General features: G+C 45.8%; 1 protein-coding gene across 1 annotated transcript; it reads left to right on the top strand.

Annotated features, from left to right (window-relative positions):
* The first annotated feature begins 12707 nt into the window (after window positions 1-12707).
* On the top strand, window positions 12708-16264 carry GSX2 (GS homeobox 2). Its single transcript, XM_064419326.1, has 3 exons — window positions 12708-12863; window positions 13406-15024; window positions 15208-16264. The coding sequence occupies exons 2-3, from the start codon at window positions 14565-14567 to the stop codon at window positions 15546-15548; spliced, it is 801 nt and encodes a 266-aa protein (XP_064275396.1). The 5' UTR covers window positions 12708-12863; window positions 13406-14564; the 3' UTR covers window positions 15549-16264.
* Window positions 16265-19922: the final 3658 nt, after the last annotated feature.

Genomic DNA, 19922 nt, shown 5'->3' with positions numbered 1-19922 from the left:
CAGGGAAGAATTTCTTCCTAACATCTAATCTAAACCTACTGTATTTCAATTTAAGTCCATTTCCCCTTCTCCTATCGCTACAGACCTCTATAAAAACTTCCTCTCCAGCCTTTTGTAAGCTCTCTTTAGGTACTGGAAGGCTGCTGTGAGGTCTCTGCAGAGCCTTCTCCAGGCTGAACAACCTACTTTCAACAGAGAGGTGCTTGATCCCTTCCGTCATCTTTGTGGCCCTCCCCTGGATTTGTTATACTGATCAGTTTATTTTCTGAAAGACTACGTTGCCTCTTACTCTCCATTACTCATTAAAATCCTCATGGTGTATTTCTCAGGTGTTAGAGTGTATACAAAGATGTGATGATGCTTACTGCTCTGTGTAAAACCGGGGTAGAAACTGTGTGGTTGTGAGAGAATCCATGACACTGGCTTTGCTGCAAAGGAGAAAGCAAAATTTTGTGCTGTCCCACTAGAAAAGTGTGACAGTATTTCTATCATGAGCTTCTTGTAACAGGTTTCATTTTCTAAATGACAGAATTCTACAGAGTGACACAGAATTTGCCTGAGTAATAATGCACTTTCATGCTAGTATACTTAACTCAGGGTGTTTTTACTTAGTTACTCTTCTTACATGTCTCACACAGAAATTGCATTTAGCAGGATTGATGGCTCAGTTCAGACTAACAGTCCTGAAACTGAATAAATGGACTAAATTTAATACTGGCAAATGCAAAAGAAAATCCAATGGTTTCAGTGAAGCTATGCCTCCTTGTTCAACCTCACTGTAGATTAATTTGGTAACCAGTGTTTTCAGATACCTGTTTCACAGTAGCAGATGGATAATCAGGGTTAATGCTGTGCAGCACAGCAGCACCATGCTGGAAGTCTTGGAAATTACATTGAAGGGGTGGTCTTACCTGCATCACACTTAAGCCCTTGGAGCATTGCTGGAGGGACCAGCAAACGTTTGAGGTCCCAGGTCCCTGTGCTGTGTGGCATGACAGGCTTGTTTAGCTCACTTGATGGATTTGAGATAAGACAAAGAGAAAGAAAGTCCCAAGCCTCTCGATCTCAGTTTAGGTGTACATTACTTGCCTAACAAATGCCAGTTCCACAGTCTGCAGTTTCTAGGTGGTCAGTATGTAGCAGCATTTAATAGATGGAGAGCTGTGGCAGGTATGATGTGGAAGTTCTAAGTTTCTAGGTTAAGGTGCCTATGATGCTTCAGCATGTGTTCACAGCAGCTGGTGTGCTCGAAGCCTTCAGCACTGGACTCAGCAGTACTGGACCACCCTCAGAAGCCGCAAGGAGACTCCTCATTTTGTGCAGCTTGTTCTACCACACACACTGAAGGCAGACCTTGCCTTTATTTCAAGAAGTATCCGTAAGCTGTCACTTCTCCACTGCTGATGTGTCCTTGCTATGTGCCAGCCCTGCCACCAGCCGTGTACTTCCAAGTCCATGCCTTTACATCACAGAGTTTGCTTGTGACTGTTTTGGTGTCTACTCTGACCCGGCATTGTGGGACTCCCACTTACAGTTCATTATCCTTTCTTTGGGAACAGTGAGAGTAATGCCAGGCTCATACTGATTGCATTTTTAAGCAACTTAACTCTCATTATATCTAAATAAAGATGTTGGGCTTAGAGTCCAGATTGGGGAGCACTGTTCTGTTATTCCATATAGGAATGCCATCCCTCTCCAGTGAATTTCCTTACTGCATTAGGGGAGAACTGATACCATGTACAGATCTTTCTGACAGAGGTATTCACTGTCCTCAGAGTTGCTCTGTAAGAATTGCAGACTGTAAATCTAAAGGAGACTTTAAATAATTTATTTTTGTTCAGCTCTTTATTCCAGTTCCCCATCTTCTGATTTCTGCTGCTCTTTTTTTTTCTTCTTTTTTTTTTTTTTTACTTTCCTTTCCTTTATTGTTTGTCCCTCTCCTGTTTTTTTGTGTTTCTATCCCAGCTCCCCCTTTGTAATTGCTTCTTTCCCCTGCTTTCCTCTGGCATCTTTCAGTTGTTACTCACCTCATTCCTCCCACAGTCTTTGTCTCGTTTCTCCCTGTCTTTTCCTTTGTTAATTAGTACATTGTTGGAACTTCTGAAGGAAATTGTTTCACACAACAGGGCATCAAAGAACAAGCAGCAGGTGCAGGCGTAACCTTGTTCTTTGAACTCCTACCACTACTCAATAGCAAAGCAAAGCTGGCAGGAACAGCTTCTTTTCCTGATTAATTAAGAGAAGAGAGGTAGCCAGAAGGGAAAACAAGAGAGGGTGGTGATAGCAAGGGAAGGGGGAAGCAGAGATGGTACCGAAGCCAGAGAAGAGAAGATAGAAATAATGTACACTGCATAGGGAGTTTAACAAAGCTACAGAAATGTAGCAAACCTCCAAGAGCACTCACATCAGGCTGTGCTTTTCTTGATGACCTGGTCTGCTCTGAGATCTGGTTATCAGTCCCTTCCCTTGACAACCCTCACCTCTGGGTTGGCTCCTCTGTCCTGCTTAAATGTCCCATTGCTCTTGACAAATCTGGATAAAGTGTGTCTGATAATGTACATGTTTCTGCTAATGGCAAAATCAGATAAAGTTTTTAAAAAATTATTTACAGTATTGCAGAAACATGGAAAGGCAAACAGGAACAGGAACAGGTACATAGCTAAAACTCACACAACTGAACTTACTGTTAATCACAACATTGTATTTGTTTGTCTGACCAATTTCATTATGTCATTTCTTGCTGATTAACCGATTATTTTGCAAAATCCCTGTAAACCCCAAATAAACTAACCAAGATTTTCTGTGCAAAAATCAAAGGAAAGTCTTGGCACTAAACCATTATGGTAAGTCATATTTCTGTTTCTGACTTTATGATGCAGGACTGAGTGAGCTCTTAGAGTAAAAAGGTATGTTGAATAGCTCCAATCCGTGTGCTTTTTTATTAGTCTTTTTTTTGCCTTCTGTCAAACAATTTATTTTATTTTCCTTTTGGTCCACCTTCCTATATTGTATGAGTTTAATGAGATGATTTCAAAAGATACCTCTATATAGAATATAGTATTTCTGAAAGAGACTATATCATAAATAAAGTACAGAAAACATGTAAAGAGAAAAGCAGATGTTCCCTTTTCAAAATTCCCTTAACATATGAAGAATAGAGTCCTTGTAGTTTCAAGTCTGATAAAACTATGGATGGGTGGAGTTGGATACTCTTGATCTTTCAAGGACCAAAAGACTACACATTTCTGAAGGCAGAATCTCTGAATCCGTAAAGAATTTGTGATGTGCTTGACTTAAAGACCTACTTGTGTTTCACATAACCTACACGCAGGACAAACTCTTGGCTGTTTTTAGACATTATTCTGGGTTTTGTTTTCTTCTTGTAGGACCCATTGACATGAAATTTACACAGCAATTTGTTTCTTCTCTTCCTATCAATATTAGAATATAATACAATGTGCTGCTTGGCTTTTAGGTTGTTATTTTTTTTTTCCTATAATCACCTCAATTAAACAGAAACACACAAAAATTTTTGTATTTGATTTAAGATTAATCTAGCATTGAAACTGATGGGATTTTATTCAGTGCTGGGAGACCAAAAGCATAAAGTCCACTAAAGCAAAATATAAACAAAATCATATAAACAGGCAAATGGAACAGCAAGTTCTAGGTTTTAAAGACATTCATAAAACAGCAGATGTACAATATGAATCCTTTCTTCAGAAGGTCACCTTTAAGAACAGTATCTGCTGGAAGTGCTGAAAACAAGTATAAAGGAATAATGCGGGCTGAGTCCTCGGCTGTATATATTAGAGATACAGACACTGTAACTTGGGTAAAACTGTGGTCAACTTCTATTCTAAAAAAAAAAAAATACCCAAAATGGTCAATGACAAATGCAGGCCTCCTCTGTTGGAGTGAGCAATCATACCTCCCTGAATACCAGCACAGATTTTAAACTAATGTCTTTATTTTTTCTTGTTTCTTTGTTTTTCCATTCTTCAATGCCTTCTTGTAGTTTATATTTATTCTGAGGACAGCTATTTTCCTCTTGGTAAATATGATTGAATGACTAAATTGTTTATTCACTGTCTTAAAGAAACAGTGGGTAACTACTTAACTACTGCAACTGAACTATAAATCTCAAAGTCACCGTAAAAAGAAGTAGCTTTTATATGAAGAAATTGTTAAAATAAGATCTACTAATCTGTATTAAGGTGAAATGCCTTCATGTAACATATTTTAGAGAATTAGACAATGCCTTTGTCCATTTTTGCTTGAGAATAGAAAGTGCTGAAGTTTTTATCCTGCTTAAAGACAAATACCCTCTGCTATGCCACCCACATGTACCCAATCTGTTGGAAAACTAGAACTATGTAGTCCTTTAGGATTGAGAACATAATTCTTTGCCTGTCAGATTATTCTAATAAATTACATTATAATTACTTCCTCATTAGTTACTGTGACAAATGTTGATCTAAAGAGAACAGGGAAGGATATCTTCCATTTAAAATCATCAAAATATGAACAATTGAGATTTCCTCTGAATACTTTCAAATTCACTAATGTTTGGGAATGCTAACATGTTCATTCCTATTGAGTATAAGCAAAGAGAAATTTCTAGCACCAGTCTCTTTCAAAAATGTAAATTTTTATTTCCTTTTGAATATCTTTAAAATAACATCCTTTCTGCTTACAAGAAGATATTTTTTCTCTCTGATAGTATTGGGCATCATCCTTAAATAATGAAAAAATATATATTCTTATTATGAGTTGTTTAAAGTGTGAAAAATGAATGTATAATGGAATATATTACATTATTTCCTCAAGGAAAGTAGAGAACAAATAACAATTCCAACCTCTGTGGTAAAGCATGAGAGAGGGGAATAATCTGCAACCTCAAAGGAAACTTTCCTTTCAAAGCAAGAGAGACATTGGAAGAGAATATCCTTTCGTCAGGATCCTGTTCCTTCAAGTTCATTTTTCACTGCTAGCAGTGCCAGCCTAAGCATCACCTGATGAGCTCAGTGAAAATCTGTGCTTTATCCCATCACTATGTGAGTGCTACAGTTTCTTGATGTGCACGTGAAGAAGCAGCAGAGGAAAAAGTTGCACATCTGATTCAAAGGCACTTGGTGATCAGATTCACTGCAGCTCCTTTAAGACATTGGAGCAGAAGTTTGCTCCCCTCAAAGAGACTAGGGTATCAATTCCAGCCTGCAGCAGAGAATTAAATCAGTGAAGTTTGGGTAACTGGTCTATTTGTACACAATGACCAACTTGTACTGGAATGTCCTTGTAAGCAGGAGAATATCTATGTAAGTTCTTACACACAAAGGAATGGGAAAGCTGCATTAGGCTTTCTCTGCCCAATGAGTTATTAAAGTACAATCAGATTCAGCAGATCTGCAATTCTTCAAGGTGCCTTATGAAGCACTGTAAAATACTGCAGGATGCTGAAAAATAGGAGATTTTGGGTCAAATATCAGTTCTGCAACTGTCTTGCTCTAATACCTTGGACAAAATAAATTGTTTGATTATGTACACCTTTCCAACAGAGGGTGAATTACTGGCAGGACTCTTTATTAATTGGGACGCTCCCAGGGGTTTTTCCACTGGGTAATATCTTATATACAAGTGTTGTTTCTATGTGTGCATCTAGGAAGTGTGATCATGGCTTTTATTTTTATTTCTTTGGTATCCTTGAAAGACCTTTTGTAACTCTGGAGAATGAGCTGACCTCTTTTGTTCCCCCAGCCTGAAAAAGGTCATATTTTGTTTAACTAACCTTTGAAAACACCAGGCCAAATTCTACTCCCACTGCACCATTCAAAATAGCTGCAGAGTTATTCTGTCTTACAGCTCTGAAATGAGTAGTATTTTACCCAAAGCTTTCCATCTTCTCACTTGTAACTAGCCTGTCTTAGTACTTCTGAGAGTGCAGACAGCCACACCTCTTATACACTTGTATTCTAGACACATACACATTTTCATAGGAATATTCATTCCTTGGCTCAGCTGAAGTGTAAAAGAGAGAACACAGACTGCTAATATGCACACAGTTGTGTCTGAAGTACTCATAAAACTCTGGACTCCTTTTTGGCTCATGTTTTTTCATCTGGTCAATGTATCATAGTAATATTTTTGAACAATAAATTTGCAACTTATACCTTCATAGTTACATCTTCTACCAGCTTAGGTTCCAATACTTCTTCCTTCTTCAGAAGCTTCATACTGTTTTAGATTATTTGGTTGATTTTGGGAAGTTTCTTTCATTTTAATGTGTTGGGTTTTTTTTCCTAACTTTATAATATTATTTTCAAGACTTCTATCATTTTCTTTTGATTATATTTTGACATAGCCCCAATATTATAGCATATTAAATAAGCTTTGAACTAATATACTTAGACAAGATCATAAAATATGTGAAATTATTTTGTTTCCATAATTTTTCAAACAGAAAGCTTCAAATACAAGCTTGGGCAAGGAGTTGATGAGAAATAAGAAGAGGCAGACTATGCAAAACTTTTTTTGTATTTTTTTAAATAAAAACCTTCATTTTGGTTTCATTTGGGCATGCTCATATTGTGTCCTTCTTCAATACGTTACTTTCTTATTAGGAAAGCAGGAGTGGGATATCTCTAGTCTGTATTTCACTCAGACTCTGCTTCCTGGAACTTTTGGGTTTGTTCCTGTATTTTAAATTAAAGATAAAAATCTGTGTAAAAAGATGAGTGTGATAAGGGGCTACTTCCATCTACAGCTATATTATGTGATATTTGTTTTCACATAACAGCTGCTCAGGAAAAGCTAAGACTATATTGTGAAAATGGAACTGAAGAAAGGAGAGGATTGGTTTGTTTCTTGTAGAGCTTTACAGATTGTATCAAAATCAGACCAAAGTTTATTCTGACATACGAAAAAGCCTGACCATTTTGGTACATATGGCTTTTATTACATGTCATAACAACAAGTGTAAAAACGGGGAAAACCCAAAGAAAAGCAACAGTTCCTGTTGGAGCAGAGGCAGAACACTAAACAGGCGATGAACAGGAATGGTATAGGGTAGAGGACAGGAAGGATGCAGCAGAGCGCTACTTCCACACTTGCTCTAGGTACTCTGTGGACCTTAGTTTTTAGAAGTACAACTCCAGCATATTTTTTAGACAACACATTTTTTGAAATAATGAATAATTAAAAATTAAGTCAGTACTGTTTCAAAATGGATGTTAAGCAGAGTTTGTATTTGTCTTCAGAAGAAATCTCATAACATCCCGGACTGTTACATAACAGTCAGAAATGTGTCAAATTTTCATTTGAAATTACTTCTATTTTATATTCCCATTGGTAAATCCCACAAGGAGTTCCAGAACCTTATTTCTCTCATAGTTAGAAGGTTTTTTTGCTTTTTTTTCCATGCTAAATTTCTACATGGCCAGAGTATATCCACCAGTTTTCATAATGATACTCTTCTTTATATGGAGTAGCTCTTCTCTCTTGTGGATATTTACCTCACTGCTATAAACAAAAATCATGTCCCCTCTCTCTGAGTCTTCTCATGGGGTTCCATGTTCCTCTGATACTATACTTCTAAAGCTCAGTTGACTGGATGTGCTCTGATTTAGTTTTTTTCTGAGTTGGACATGGAAATCTGTCTGCCATCACTGATGCGGTTTCTCCCCGCACAGTGTCATGGGCTTTGACCATCTACATGGGTTTCTCCCTGTATGATTGACATGCTCCAGAGTCCACATGCACAGTATTTCTGTCTGCTTAGTGCAATGGCCTTGCCTGTTATACTCTGTCTTACCTGTCACCTGACCACACCACAGTGATGCTTTGTAGACATGGATTAATGTGTCCGAGTCATTAACGTCACGTTCAGCCATGGAGCTCCTAGCTTGTTTGTCACTGTGCTTCTTCCAGTATGGCACTCCAGCCTCCACAGGTACTGACTTCACCTCTTTCCTATGAATAGTGAAGTCCTATTGGCTGTGGTAAGAAAACAAACTAAACAAAGTAATTCAACTGCTTCTGAGACTTATCCTTGAGGAACTCCCTCACAACTGTATTCCTCTCTGATTTCTGCATTTGGAGGAGTGGTATCATCTCTCCTCAGGTAATTCTTTCATCAGGCTACAGTTCTTGAACTATACCAGATCCATATTTTCATTACGGGAAAAATAAAGAAATTATAACCATTTTATTTGTTTAGGTTATGTGAATTAAACTCAAAATTCACAGTTTTCTTACTGTGAAATAATTAGCTCCTACAATATGATGATATATTTGATGACCTCTTCATTTTTCTCGGAAGCAGCATTGAATGTCCATTCCTGTTAACCTGCCTTTTAAAAATGTGGTACTTCCTCTGGTAGAAAATTCAAAAGACTGCTTCTTGGTCACTGTTAGGCAGAATGCTTCAACCTAACCATGACACCTAAGGATAAAAATTCATGAGGTCTGAATTTCAAGGAGAGAAATGGAGTGGGATGTTTAGTATTACACAGAATGGAGTGGGATGTTTAATATTACACAGAATCTCATGTTCTTGGTTGGATTGGGGCTTGTATCACTACAAAGTATCACTCTTGTGTTGATTTGTGGTACATCACTGTAAAACAAAAACAGATCATGATTGATGTGTTCTAGAGTCCACAGCAACATTTTGAATCCTTGTTCTGACTCACATAACCTTGGGGTTTCATCTCCATCTCCCAACATAAAACTTCACTGAGGCTCCTGCAGTGGTTTAACTTTATCCCCTTTAAAGACACACCATCACAGCTTTCTCTCACACATATCATGTGTAACAGCTAGCAATTTTAGCTGTTAGAGCTGTAAACAATAGCCAGTAATGAAAGCAGGGCCCAGACACCCTGTAGTGTCTGGCCTGATGGTGCCCCATACCTGCAGAGTACTAGAAATACGGCAGACTCAGAGAAATATCAGAGGAGACTGTGGATAACAATTTCACTGGGTATTTTCTTATTCTGTCTCCTTCACATGATCTCCTGTAGAAGGGCACTCTGATGAGGAGACACAGACAAAAGATTTTTGCTTCCAGACACTGAAGGGAACCCATCAAAGTGCTATCATTCTTTTTAAGAAGGTTGAAGAGGGAGAGAATTAATGCCTACATCTGCATATATATAAGCAGACCTGATTGACTTAGGAAGAACCTCACAAATTTCCCCCTCCAAATAAAATACATAACAGAATTAAGCCTTCTGGCTGCTCTTTACATGAAAGACAGTTGTCTCTGTGGGCCTGCAGGTGAAAGCAAAAGGCACTGAATTGGGTTGTGACAGGGAGAGAGTAGATGAAGGCTGCTGCTGGAGCTCTTTGGAAAGACTCATTTGCACACAAGGGATCACAGTCACCATGGAGGACTCATGTAGAAATTTGCTGCTAATCATATGAATGAGTAACTTTATGAACAGCACCAACAACGTGGAGTAGCATCATCTCTCCAAAGGCTGGAAGGGGTTGAAAGACGTAGTGGGTTTCTTCCAGTTGGAGCTCCGTGTCCCGCCATCCACCTCCACCCGCACTCCACGAGGTGTGAGGGGGCACTGGGGCAAGAGGGGCTGGCAGTGGCGGGCAGGGCAGCCGGTGGCCTGTCCTTCTGAGTGTAGGAGTGCCCCTTCATTCCCTCGGAAACGGCCCCATTTCCTGGAGGGGAAAGCAGTTGTCGTGCCAAGTTCTAGGTGGCATAATTTATGACCGGGGATGGAGGCAAAGGAAATCTCTCACGGAAGGGAAGGGCACCGGGGCTCTGCATCTGCGGGAAAGGGGAGAAGCTGCCTTCCCTCTCGTCAGCCCGCAAACCTCGGGTGAGCCCCCGGCCGCTGCCTGGCTGCGAGCCGGTCTCCGGAGGGAGGCTTCGCGCCCTGCCCTCCGGGGCCGAGGAGGGAAGGGCGGATGCTCGAAGATGGGCAGAGCTCGAGGAGTGGTGGGATCTCGGCCTCGATCTGCCCTGTTCCCCCAGGCAGCGAGTGCGGGCGGCACTGAGCGCTCACATCCCCGGGGCACGGCTCCCGTTCCCGGCTCGGCCGCCTCCGGCTCCGGCCCCTGCCCTTAATGAGATTCTTTGAAACCCAAAAAAGCGAGATTTAATGTTACATCCTTATCTTTGGAGGAGCGCGGTTTTCTTGCCGCGGCGACGTCACTTGTTAAACAATCCGCGGCTGAGCCCCTGAAAAGAGAGGCATTGCACCCTTCGTGCTGAATACGCTTCTCAGTGCGCATAACGCCAAGGCCTTTTGATGTCTCACAATGCGTGTTACGCCCAAAGATTGTCTCTTTGGACAGATCTACAACGCTTGGCTTCATGTTTGGAAGTTAAATGGACAGCGAGGTTGTAGAAACTCCCACGCTTGAAGCTGGCGCAGACACTCGGTACTTTCGCCTGTTACTTTCCATGAGTGAAAGCGGCAGGGGTGGAGGGAAGGGGCTGCTGGTTTAATCCGTGCTCTGAGGCAAAGGGAGGGGGGAAAGCAATCCAGACTTTTCCTCTCTTTTCTTTTCTTTTCTTCTCTTCAGTTTATTCTTTGGCAGCCTTAAAATAAGAGCTATGTGCAAAGCGTGCGCCCTGCCTAGGTAGCTTGTGTCTGGAAGTCGCTGGCAATGTTGCTGCTCCATGAAATCAAAATTTATGATTATTCAAATGTTGGGGACTGTGAAAAGAGAGGAAGAAAGAGAGAAAATTAATATTGCAGCTGTTCTTCTGATTAATGAGAGATAATTGCTCATGAAAAGTCACCCCTGTGGCATTTTGTTGTCTCCTGGATCTTTGTTCTTTTCCACTATTATTGAGGACTTTCTTGAAGACTAAGCGGTTCTTTTCAATTTTTGGTATTCAGAAAGTGTTGCTTGGTTACAGATAATGGAGAAATCTCGGGCTATATTGGGTAAGATGTGCCACAGACAGCAATATCACAATGCCACTTTCAGAAAAGGATGGATACAAGTTAACGATGCGCTTTCAATAAAACATTAATAGACTTGTTCACGCTTTTATAATGACCTCCTTAATGGGAGCTGGGGGCAAGTCCTGAAGATTGCGTTCACTTCAGAAAGGCCAGCGTCGGGATTGCCGATCACTTTGGAAACTAATAGGAAATCAATGTTAGAGTAGCGAAGAAATGCGATTATAGCGCAGGAGCCCGGCTCCTCTCTTACCCACGCAAGACTTTATTTTGAGCGGGACTTTCCCGTCCGGGAACTGCCCCGCCCGGGGCGCAGCCTGCCCAGCGCCACCGCATGTCACCCCGGTGTGGTGTTTGCGGCCACGGCTGCTCTAAAGGTGTTGTTTTGGGTTTGGGTGTTTATTTAGGAGTTTTTGGTTGGGTTTTTTGTTTTGTTTTGTTTTTTCTGCTTGAAAAGTGTCCCCGGGCTGCGGCGCTTTCCGCTGGGGCAGCTCCTCCCGTGAACTCCGCGGAGATGCGCGCCTGAAAGCCAGCGCTTTCTCCGGGCGGGCATGGCTTTTTCTTCTGCCGGGAGCTGCCGGGGTTGGGGGAGGGAAGGGAAAGAGTTGCTTTTGTCATTTAAGCCGTGAATCTCTTCTACATAAAGGTGTTAGAGACATCTGGAAGAAAAGAGGGACCAGCACCCAGTCCTGCGCTCGGCGGACCAGGGGAGCGGCTCTGATGTTCTTTTTGAACTGCTCCACTTTCAAAAGGGGGCAATTTCGTTACATTCTCATTTGTTACACTGTCTTGAACTAAAGGCAGACAAAGCTATACTCTGTCACCCCGAGCAGAATGAAGGGAATCAAAGGATTTTCCCTTAAAAGGACTAATTTTCTCCTTGAATTATGAAAGTAATGGCTAGGTAACAGCCTGTGCTCTGTACCCAACTGCTTAATACCTTCTAAATCCTTCCACGTGGCTCTCCCAGTCGTAGCAATTAGAGCTCATTATAGGCTCATAAGAGCTCTCATTTCGGGGATTACTTAATGGACAATGAAATTTTATCGGACAGAATTATTGAAAAATAAAATTGTAACGAGGCCGATGTGATGTGGGCGCACGCCTTGCATCATTCCGCCTGGTTTGGGATGTCTTTGCTTTCAAATGACTTCTTTTCTTGCTCTGGCTTTCAGGGGTGGGTTTTTCCTAGTGATTTCTCTCTCTCCTTCCCCCTCTCTTTTATCACTGCGTTTGGTTTATTATAACAATTACAAATTACAATTTTGATCCGACTCTTTCTCTGTCTGCCTTCCCTTACGACAGCCCCCTCCCCAGATCCACTCTATCACTGCAGACAGCTTTTTCCACAGAGGTTTGGGGCTGTGCTATTATCTTTTCATTTTCCCGAATAGCCTTTCCTAAAGGAAAACAAAAAGAAAAATAAAATATTAAAGATTAACATTAAATGCAGATATTAGTTCAAATCTTCTCCAGATGTACTTTGCTTTAAACTGGAAGAGCCTAACCAAAAAATGCCATGCTTGTGCACGGTGCCCGTGACCAGAATCCCGCCGGAGCTCAGGAGGCGGCAGAGCCCCCCGGGATCCCCGCGGACCCCGGGGCCTGGCGGCTGCGGGGCCTCGGCTGAGCCCTGGCCAGCACTTTGGGGAAAAGTAGGTGAGGCTGGAGCCGACCCGCCTAAACCCCGCGAGCCCCTAATTGTTGTCACAAGACGCGGGATTAGCGCATTGCTGGAATAGCTGTCTGTTTACACTCAGGAGCCCCCGCCGGCCGGTAAACACTTTCTAATTGAATTCTAATCACATTCAAATAGCCACATAACAGACCTCAGCTGCAATTCATAAAACTTTAATTGCTATCCATAAATCCTCAGATCACCGGGCGCGGAGTGTCCCTAAAAACGCTGCTGCATCGTGCCTGCCCGGGGAGGTGCGGGGGGAAAGGGGAGCAGGGCTGGGGGACAGCCGGCCCCTGCACAGGGGAGCCTGCACAGCGGCACTGCCCGCGGCGGGATGGAGATGGGGACGGGAATGAGGATAAGGACGGGACAGCACCGCCGGTCGAGACCGGGCCCCTCTCCCAGCAAGGCTTGAGTTGCATGGCCGAGCCTTGCGGGTTCCAGGGGCGAGGAAATTCCGGCTCCATCACAAGGCGGGTTTATTTTGCTGGGTTTAACAGTGGGACACTGGGTTTGCGGGAGGGATGGTAGGATGTCCGCGGCCCGCCCTGGAGCATGATAACTGCTTCTGAACACGTTTCGGCTACTGCTGCACTCCCGAGTTTCTGTTCAGCCTCTGCTAATCAGGCGTAGTCTGTGTTTTCTGCTTTAGAGCACAATTGTCACTTCCCTTTCCCGTGTCAAGTGGGATGGGATCGGCAGTGTGTTTTAAATGCCTCTTCACATCTGCTAAACAAGAACGTGATAGTCCTTCTATTAACGATAAGTCTCTTCTTAAACTCCCATAAAACAGGTCATTGGAAAATCGCGTAATATGCTGCGAATACCTTGGCTTTGTAATGCACTCTGAAATGCTTCGGAGCCACCGACCGTATTTAGCTGTTTATCCAATTTTACTTTGAATGATTGCTTCAGCAAACTTGGTGGAGATCAAAGAATCCCTCCCTGACATGTTCGCTTTTCATTAGCGCTGCGCGCTGCGGTCCTGGAGAGGCCGGGGAAGTTCGCTTGGAAGTTTTCCGTTTTGATACCGTTTGGCTGAGAAGTGTCCAGATATTTGAAGGCTTTGTCCGTTGCAGTAATTGCCAATTTGGCAAGACTCGCTTGAGCTGAAAAGGGCGAGGAGAAAAAAAAAAGCCACCCAACCCACCCTACACGCATATGTATGCACGGACACACAAACGCGCTCCATCCCTAACCTTACATCCATGGCTCCATCTGTGCACCTGGCTCCTCTGATGCAGAAGGGGCCTCCTGAAGGAGTTTTGAGTACATGGAGTGGACCGGGCTGGGGAAAGGTGTTGGCCACAGGTCTCTGCGGGATACACGACCCTTTGGATGTCCTTTTACTGGGGGCGAGGGGGGCGGAGTTGAACCGCTTGTTTCAGGGCATTACCTGCTCTCACCTCTCTTTTCTTCCCTCCCGGCGAGGGAACGGAGCGCTCTCCTCGGGGAAAACCCCCGAGCAGAAACTCCTTCCGATTAATTTTATCCCCAGCATCCCGGGTGTGTTGACAGAGGGACATGCCTGCGAGCGCGACGTGTGACGGGGCCGCGGAGCAGCCGCCCCCTCCCCGCTTTCTCTGCTCCTATAATTTATTTGAGGCGGAGGCAAAGGAGTGAAGTCATCGGGCAACGAGCAAGCACGCACACTTTGCCCCCCTCCCCTACCCCGCTTTGGTCCCCCCCGGCAGCCTCTCCTGCCGGCCTGGGAAGCCGGGGAGATTTAGATCTGCGAGGCTTTCAGCCATCACGTGTTTAAATACTTGATATAAAACCCCGGCGCAGGGGATCCAGGCGGGGGGACTTTAAGACCGGCCCTCTCCAGGGACCCTTTTGTTCAGCTCTCAAACATAAGCACCTTCTCGACTCGCCAGGACTTCAGTGGCAACTTGGCCGAGCAGGAAAACACGACTTTGGGAGAGCCGCCCCCGGCCTCGCAGCCCTCCGCAATGTCACGCTCCTTCTATGTCGACTCCTTAATCATCAAAGACTCCTCGAGGCCGGCTCCGTCCCTTCCTGAGCATCATCACGGCCAGGACTTCTTCATCCCTCTCAGCATGCCTTCCCCCCTCGTCATGTCGGTGTCGGGCCCGGGCTGCCCGTCCCGAAAGAGCGGCGCCTTCTGCGTCTGCCCGCTCTGTGTCACCTCGCACCTGCACTCGTCCCGCGGCGGCGGCGCCGGCGGGGCCATCCCTCTGCTCAAGAGCCAGTTCCCCACGGCGGCGGGCGAGGCCCAGTGCTGCCCGCGGAGCAGCCACGCTCACCACCCGCCGCAGCCCCCGCCGCCCGCCGCCGCCGTGCCCGCCGCCGCCGCCGCCGCGCTGGGACACCCTGCGCATCACCCACCCGCCTGCGCCGCCGCCACCTACAGCGTCAGCGACCCCCGCAGGTTCCACTGCCTCGGCATGGGTAGGAGCCCTGCGGCCGCCGGGGAAGGGGGGCGGCGGGAGAAGGGGTGTCGCCAAGGGAGAGCGGCTGTCCCGGCTCGGAAAGCTGCTGGGGAATGTCTTTTCTCTGTCTGTGCGTCTCTCTCTAGCCTCCCTCCCCCGCTTTTCCCTGTCCCGCTGAAGTTTGCGTTTCTCTCCCGTCCAGGAGGGTCCGAATCCAGTCAAATCCAAAATGGGAAGCGGATGAGGACTGCCTTTACTAGCACCCAGCTCTTGGAGCTGGAGAGGGAATTCTCTTCCAACATGTACCTGTCCCGGCTGCGGAGGATCGAGATAGCCACGTACCTGAACCTATCTGAGAAGCAAGTGAAAATCTGGTTCCAAAACAGGAGGGTGAAGCACAAGAAAGAAGGCAAAGGCACCCAGCGAAACTCGCACGGGGGCTGCAAGTGCAGCACCAGCCAGGGGCATTACCCCCGGTCCGAGGATGAAGAGTCTCTATCCCCCTCGTCGGCTACCGAGGATAAAGAGATCTCCCCGTTATGAGATCCTCCTGCCTCCGGGTCCCTCCTGCTCCGCTCCTGCCGCCGGGACCGCGCCCGGAGCGAGGTGGCGGCACGGCGACTCACCTGGCACCGCTCCCCACGGACGGCAGCCCTGCAGCGGGCTGGGCCTCGCCGCCGCGGAGGTTTGGTTGTCATCCACTCGCAGTAATAGAAATAGAAGTATATCTATATATATTTTTTCCGAATGCAAACGTTTTAGTCGTGGGAGGTCAACCTAAACGTTACTTATGTGACCCCGGGAGAGGGCACCTGCTCTTTCTAAAATGTAATATGGGACAAGGCTCGCGTAGCCCAGGGTGTCTTGCTCTGTATCCCCACAGGCAATTTAAAGGAAAAAAAAGAAACGCATTTGAAACAGAAAGGCGAGACATTTAAAAAAAAAGAAAAAAAAAAAGAAAAAAAGAAAACAAAAACCATACCTGAAAAGCAAATTAAAACCTGTAGAGAACCTACTGGACGGACTTCTTAACACAAATAAGAAAAGACATAATGATCGCCCGTTTGGGTTTGGGACGGCTGTTTGTCTGTGAATAGTTTTATATAAAAATTATATTTATATTTATTTAAATAAATGAAATCAGACAAGAATTTAACTTTTTTTTCGTACACCCCCCCTCCCCCGACTCCCCCTTCCTCCCATGAAGTGCCAGCCCAGCTGCAGCAGCGAAGGTGCACTGGCTGGGCAAGGTGCTTTCATTTGCAGTCCTGGTCCTTCGTACGGTGAAAGCATCGGTGTATATGTGTCAGATCCGCGGGAAGAGTGAAAATAAAAGCCATCGGCTACTAACAAGAGCATGTTTTCTGTTCCCCTGAGACTCGGGACGGCTGGGGGGCGGAGAAGGGGGGGACTCCGCTCCGGCCGGAATGCAAATACAGCCGGTCCTGAGTCCGGCAGCCTTGTGTTCCTTCCCAGCCCGAGCCAGGGCACGCCCTCCTGGCGACTGACAGCCTTCTCCCGTCTGGGGACAAGCGGCTGCCACAGGCCCAGGGCTGCCTGTCGCGGCGCGGGGCCGGAGCGAAGGGTGCGGGCTGGGATCCCGCACACAGCCCCGCCGCCTGCCAGCTCCGGCCCTTCCCTCGCCCAGGGGCTGGCTGCGCGCGTCTACCCTTCACCAGGCTGAAACTCCGCTTATTATTTTATGGGTCGATGTTAAGCAGAGATCAGGGATTTTTAAAATTTTTTTCCCCTCAGGCGTCGGAACAGCGTTAGCTTTTTTGGGTGTTGGTTTCATTAGGGGCCTTGACTAAGCTTCGGGTGGCGGGATTAGATAGATTGATCTGATAGATAGATCAGATCTATCTATCTATCTATCTATCTGTCTGATAGATAGATCTGAGTGCAAACCCATTAGGCGGAGACATGGTTGAAGTTCTCTGCAATCTGCGTCGGGCAGCGCTCAGCCACGGGTCCCGTCCTGCCTCTGCCTTGGGCAGCCCATCCTCAGCTCCTTGCAGCAGAGTTACAGGCGGCTGATGAGAGTGGGATGGACCTGGAGGTAGTCAGTCCCAAATGAGCCCCTTTACAAGATTTTTTCTAGTTCCTGCAGTACTGGCAGACAGCAAGTCTATATATAGCTAGCAATATAAGCAAATCAGAAGTGCCTCTTGCACATTATGTTATTTCTCTCACCTTTTCCTTGGATGGATTTTCCACTAATCCAATATACACTTTTGATTCCAACCTCCGAAACAATCCTTACAGTTGTTGTGTTTTGTCCCTAAGTTTGGAGCTTCAGCTCAGAGGTGCGTCTCAATTTGACTTGCCCTGGCTGCTGGAGAGAGAGGCAGCCCCAGCACAGTGACACTTGCACTGCCTGCCTGTCTTGGAGGAGAAGCCAGGTGCATGCGTGGGGCTGGGGTAGGATGGAGAGAGCCTGGCATGGGCACTGCCCCACAGCCTGGACCAACTCCAGGGCTTGGGGCAGAGGCAGAGTCAGCACACCCACATCTTACAGGAAGGGAAGGGTAGGACTGATGTTTCTGGCCTGGACTTGGAAAACAAACACAAAATCTCACTGCTCCATACCAGTACCATTTCACTGCCTGAGCTGACTACAGAGGCCAGCAGCCCGCATGCCAGCTGAGTGCCTGGGGATGTTGGTTTCCCTGGTGGCATTCCTCTCACTTGCCAGGCTGGCGAGACCAAAGAGCCAAAAGCTTGAGGTCCTTGTGACTCCTTACCAGAGGGACTTCATGCAGGGTATGGCTGAGGGGATTGTCCCCTTTTCCCGTAAAACCTGCTGAGGTGGAATCTGGAAACTGTTGATTGCTTCAGTTCACCTGTGTCTAACTTGCTTCTATGATCACAGTGGGTCTTTTCCAGCCTTGAGGCTGTGGGAGGAGGCGTTAGTTCCACAGAAAGTACTGCCCACCCCCTCAGCAATGTCATCCCATACTATAACAGGAGGGAGTCAACAGGCCTGCAGCAGCCTGGGAAAACAAAACTTTGCTGAGTGAGAAAAAGCGTCACAGTCTCTGATATCTAAGACTGCAAAACTCAAAGATATTTTAAAACTGCAAAGATACACTTGATAGAGTGTATATGTGTAGTGTAAATCTGCGGAAATACGCACCTCAGTGAATAAATTGGTATTTCCCTCCATTTCTAGAAGATGAACAATAAGATTTCTCTTCATTACAGTATTTAGCAATTTGTTTAAAAAAATAGAAAAATGAAGTTAGTTGATCTTGTAGTAATCAATGCTTGTGTGTGTCTTTCAAGTGTTGGGAGGTAATTATGGCATATTATTATTATCATCATCATCATATACAAACTGTCATTTGGGCAGCTGAGACAATATTTAGTTTTATTTCAAAGTAAATGTTTAATGTAAAAAACATTGGAAAAGAGGAATGATGCAATGGTTTGCCCTGACACATCTCAGAAGGTGGATACAACCAACTTGACTTGAACCTGGCAGTCCAAGTCGGTGTGACAGAAGCACCACCAGCAGTTGAATGTACTGTAATTTGCAGGAGATTTTGTAGGGTTTCCACATCCAGCATTCAACATTTTGAAATTTAGACAAATTTACATTAAAATATGTTGGGTTTTTCCTTCTGCCCCTCCCCCCCCTTCTTTCTATCTCTTTTTTTTTCCTCCCACAAAGTGTGAAGAACAATTTTTTCCCCTCACTCATCCAATGCCTAAGACAGGCAGTGTTCAGCCCCTGATGGAGCCACTCCTGGCGTAACTTGGTGGCAGAGGAGTTGCCTGTGTCCTGGATGGATTTCAGGTATGGAACACCTCCTCATGACCCTCCGGGTCAGCTAGCTCCCCCAGCAAGGGGAAGGTTGCACAACTAAAGCATGTGTTAGCACAAAAGGTGTGAATCATGTTTGTGTGACTGACCTTTCTACTGACCTTCTGTAACCTGTTGCATTAGCATCCCTCCAGAAAAGCTTTCCAATTGAGATAGTTATTTACTAACAGTAATTCTACTTAACTCTTTTCAATAAAAATTTTTAAAAAATCAGAAGAAGAAAACATCCATCTTGAGGAGTTTCTCTGGCCTTGGTCTTCATGGCTGAGGTCAGACTCACAACACTGACTTCTCTGGTTGTGGATCCCCTGGTTGAACCTGCTCCCATGTCCTGATGTGTTAGCCTACAGGCAGCACTGGCCGTGGGCTGCTGGGACTTTGCAGTGCTGAAGACACCATGCTCCCTCGTCTGCTCTTTCCAGCCCTGCCCTCATGTCCCCACAGGCACTGCTGAAGCCTTTCCCTGCTGTCTGAGCTCTTGCCACAATGTCTGTGGCCAGCATCTCACACTTCTACCCCAGCCTCGGGGAAGTGGAGGCCCTTGGGTCAGCTCCTTGCTTCCACACGTGGTGTAGCTGGGACACAGTGGCAGGTACACTCCAGACATTCCCCGACTGACGGGCTCAGTGTTCTGGCCAGTGTGGCTGCACATTCCCTGGGGAATATGGGGCAGGCTGGGCCTCATCAGTCAAGCCCCAAGCACGCACAGAGAGGAGAGCTCACAGTGCAGGGATCCAGGCCAGGGAACTGCGGTGAAACTCTCCTTCCTCAGTACCTCCGGTTGGAGCTGGGATGGAGAGGGGACAGTCTATCTAATCCCGCTGCATTCGCCCCTAGTTTATCCTAATTTCCTACTCCCGCCCTTCCCGCTGACCTAACGCCCATGGGACAGGGGGGTTGGGGGGTGCGGCTCCCCAGAGCCTCCCTGGGGCCGCCCTTGCGGGCAGGGGCAGCCGAACCGGCGGCAGCGCTGCCCGGCGGCTCAGCCGCTGCCCGGGGCTCTTCCCTCTTGCACGGTGCAGCCACGGTACAGCCGCAGGACGGGGCCACGGCCAGAAAGGATCACACGGGAGCTTCTGTGGTGCCCACGG

Source organism: Passer domesticus, chromosome 4 (assembly GCF_036417665.1).
Source record: "Passer domesticus isolate bPasDom1 chromosome 4, bPasDom1.hap1, whole genome shotgun sequence".
In the NCBI taxonomy this organism is placed as follows: Eukaryota; Metazoa; Chordata; class Aves; order Passeriformes; family Passeridae; genus Passer; species Passer domesticus.
Note: the sequence above shows the minus strand (reverse complement) of the source record. Positions and strands in the feature narration are given on the sequence as shown.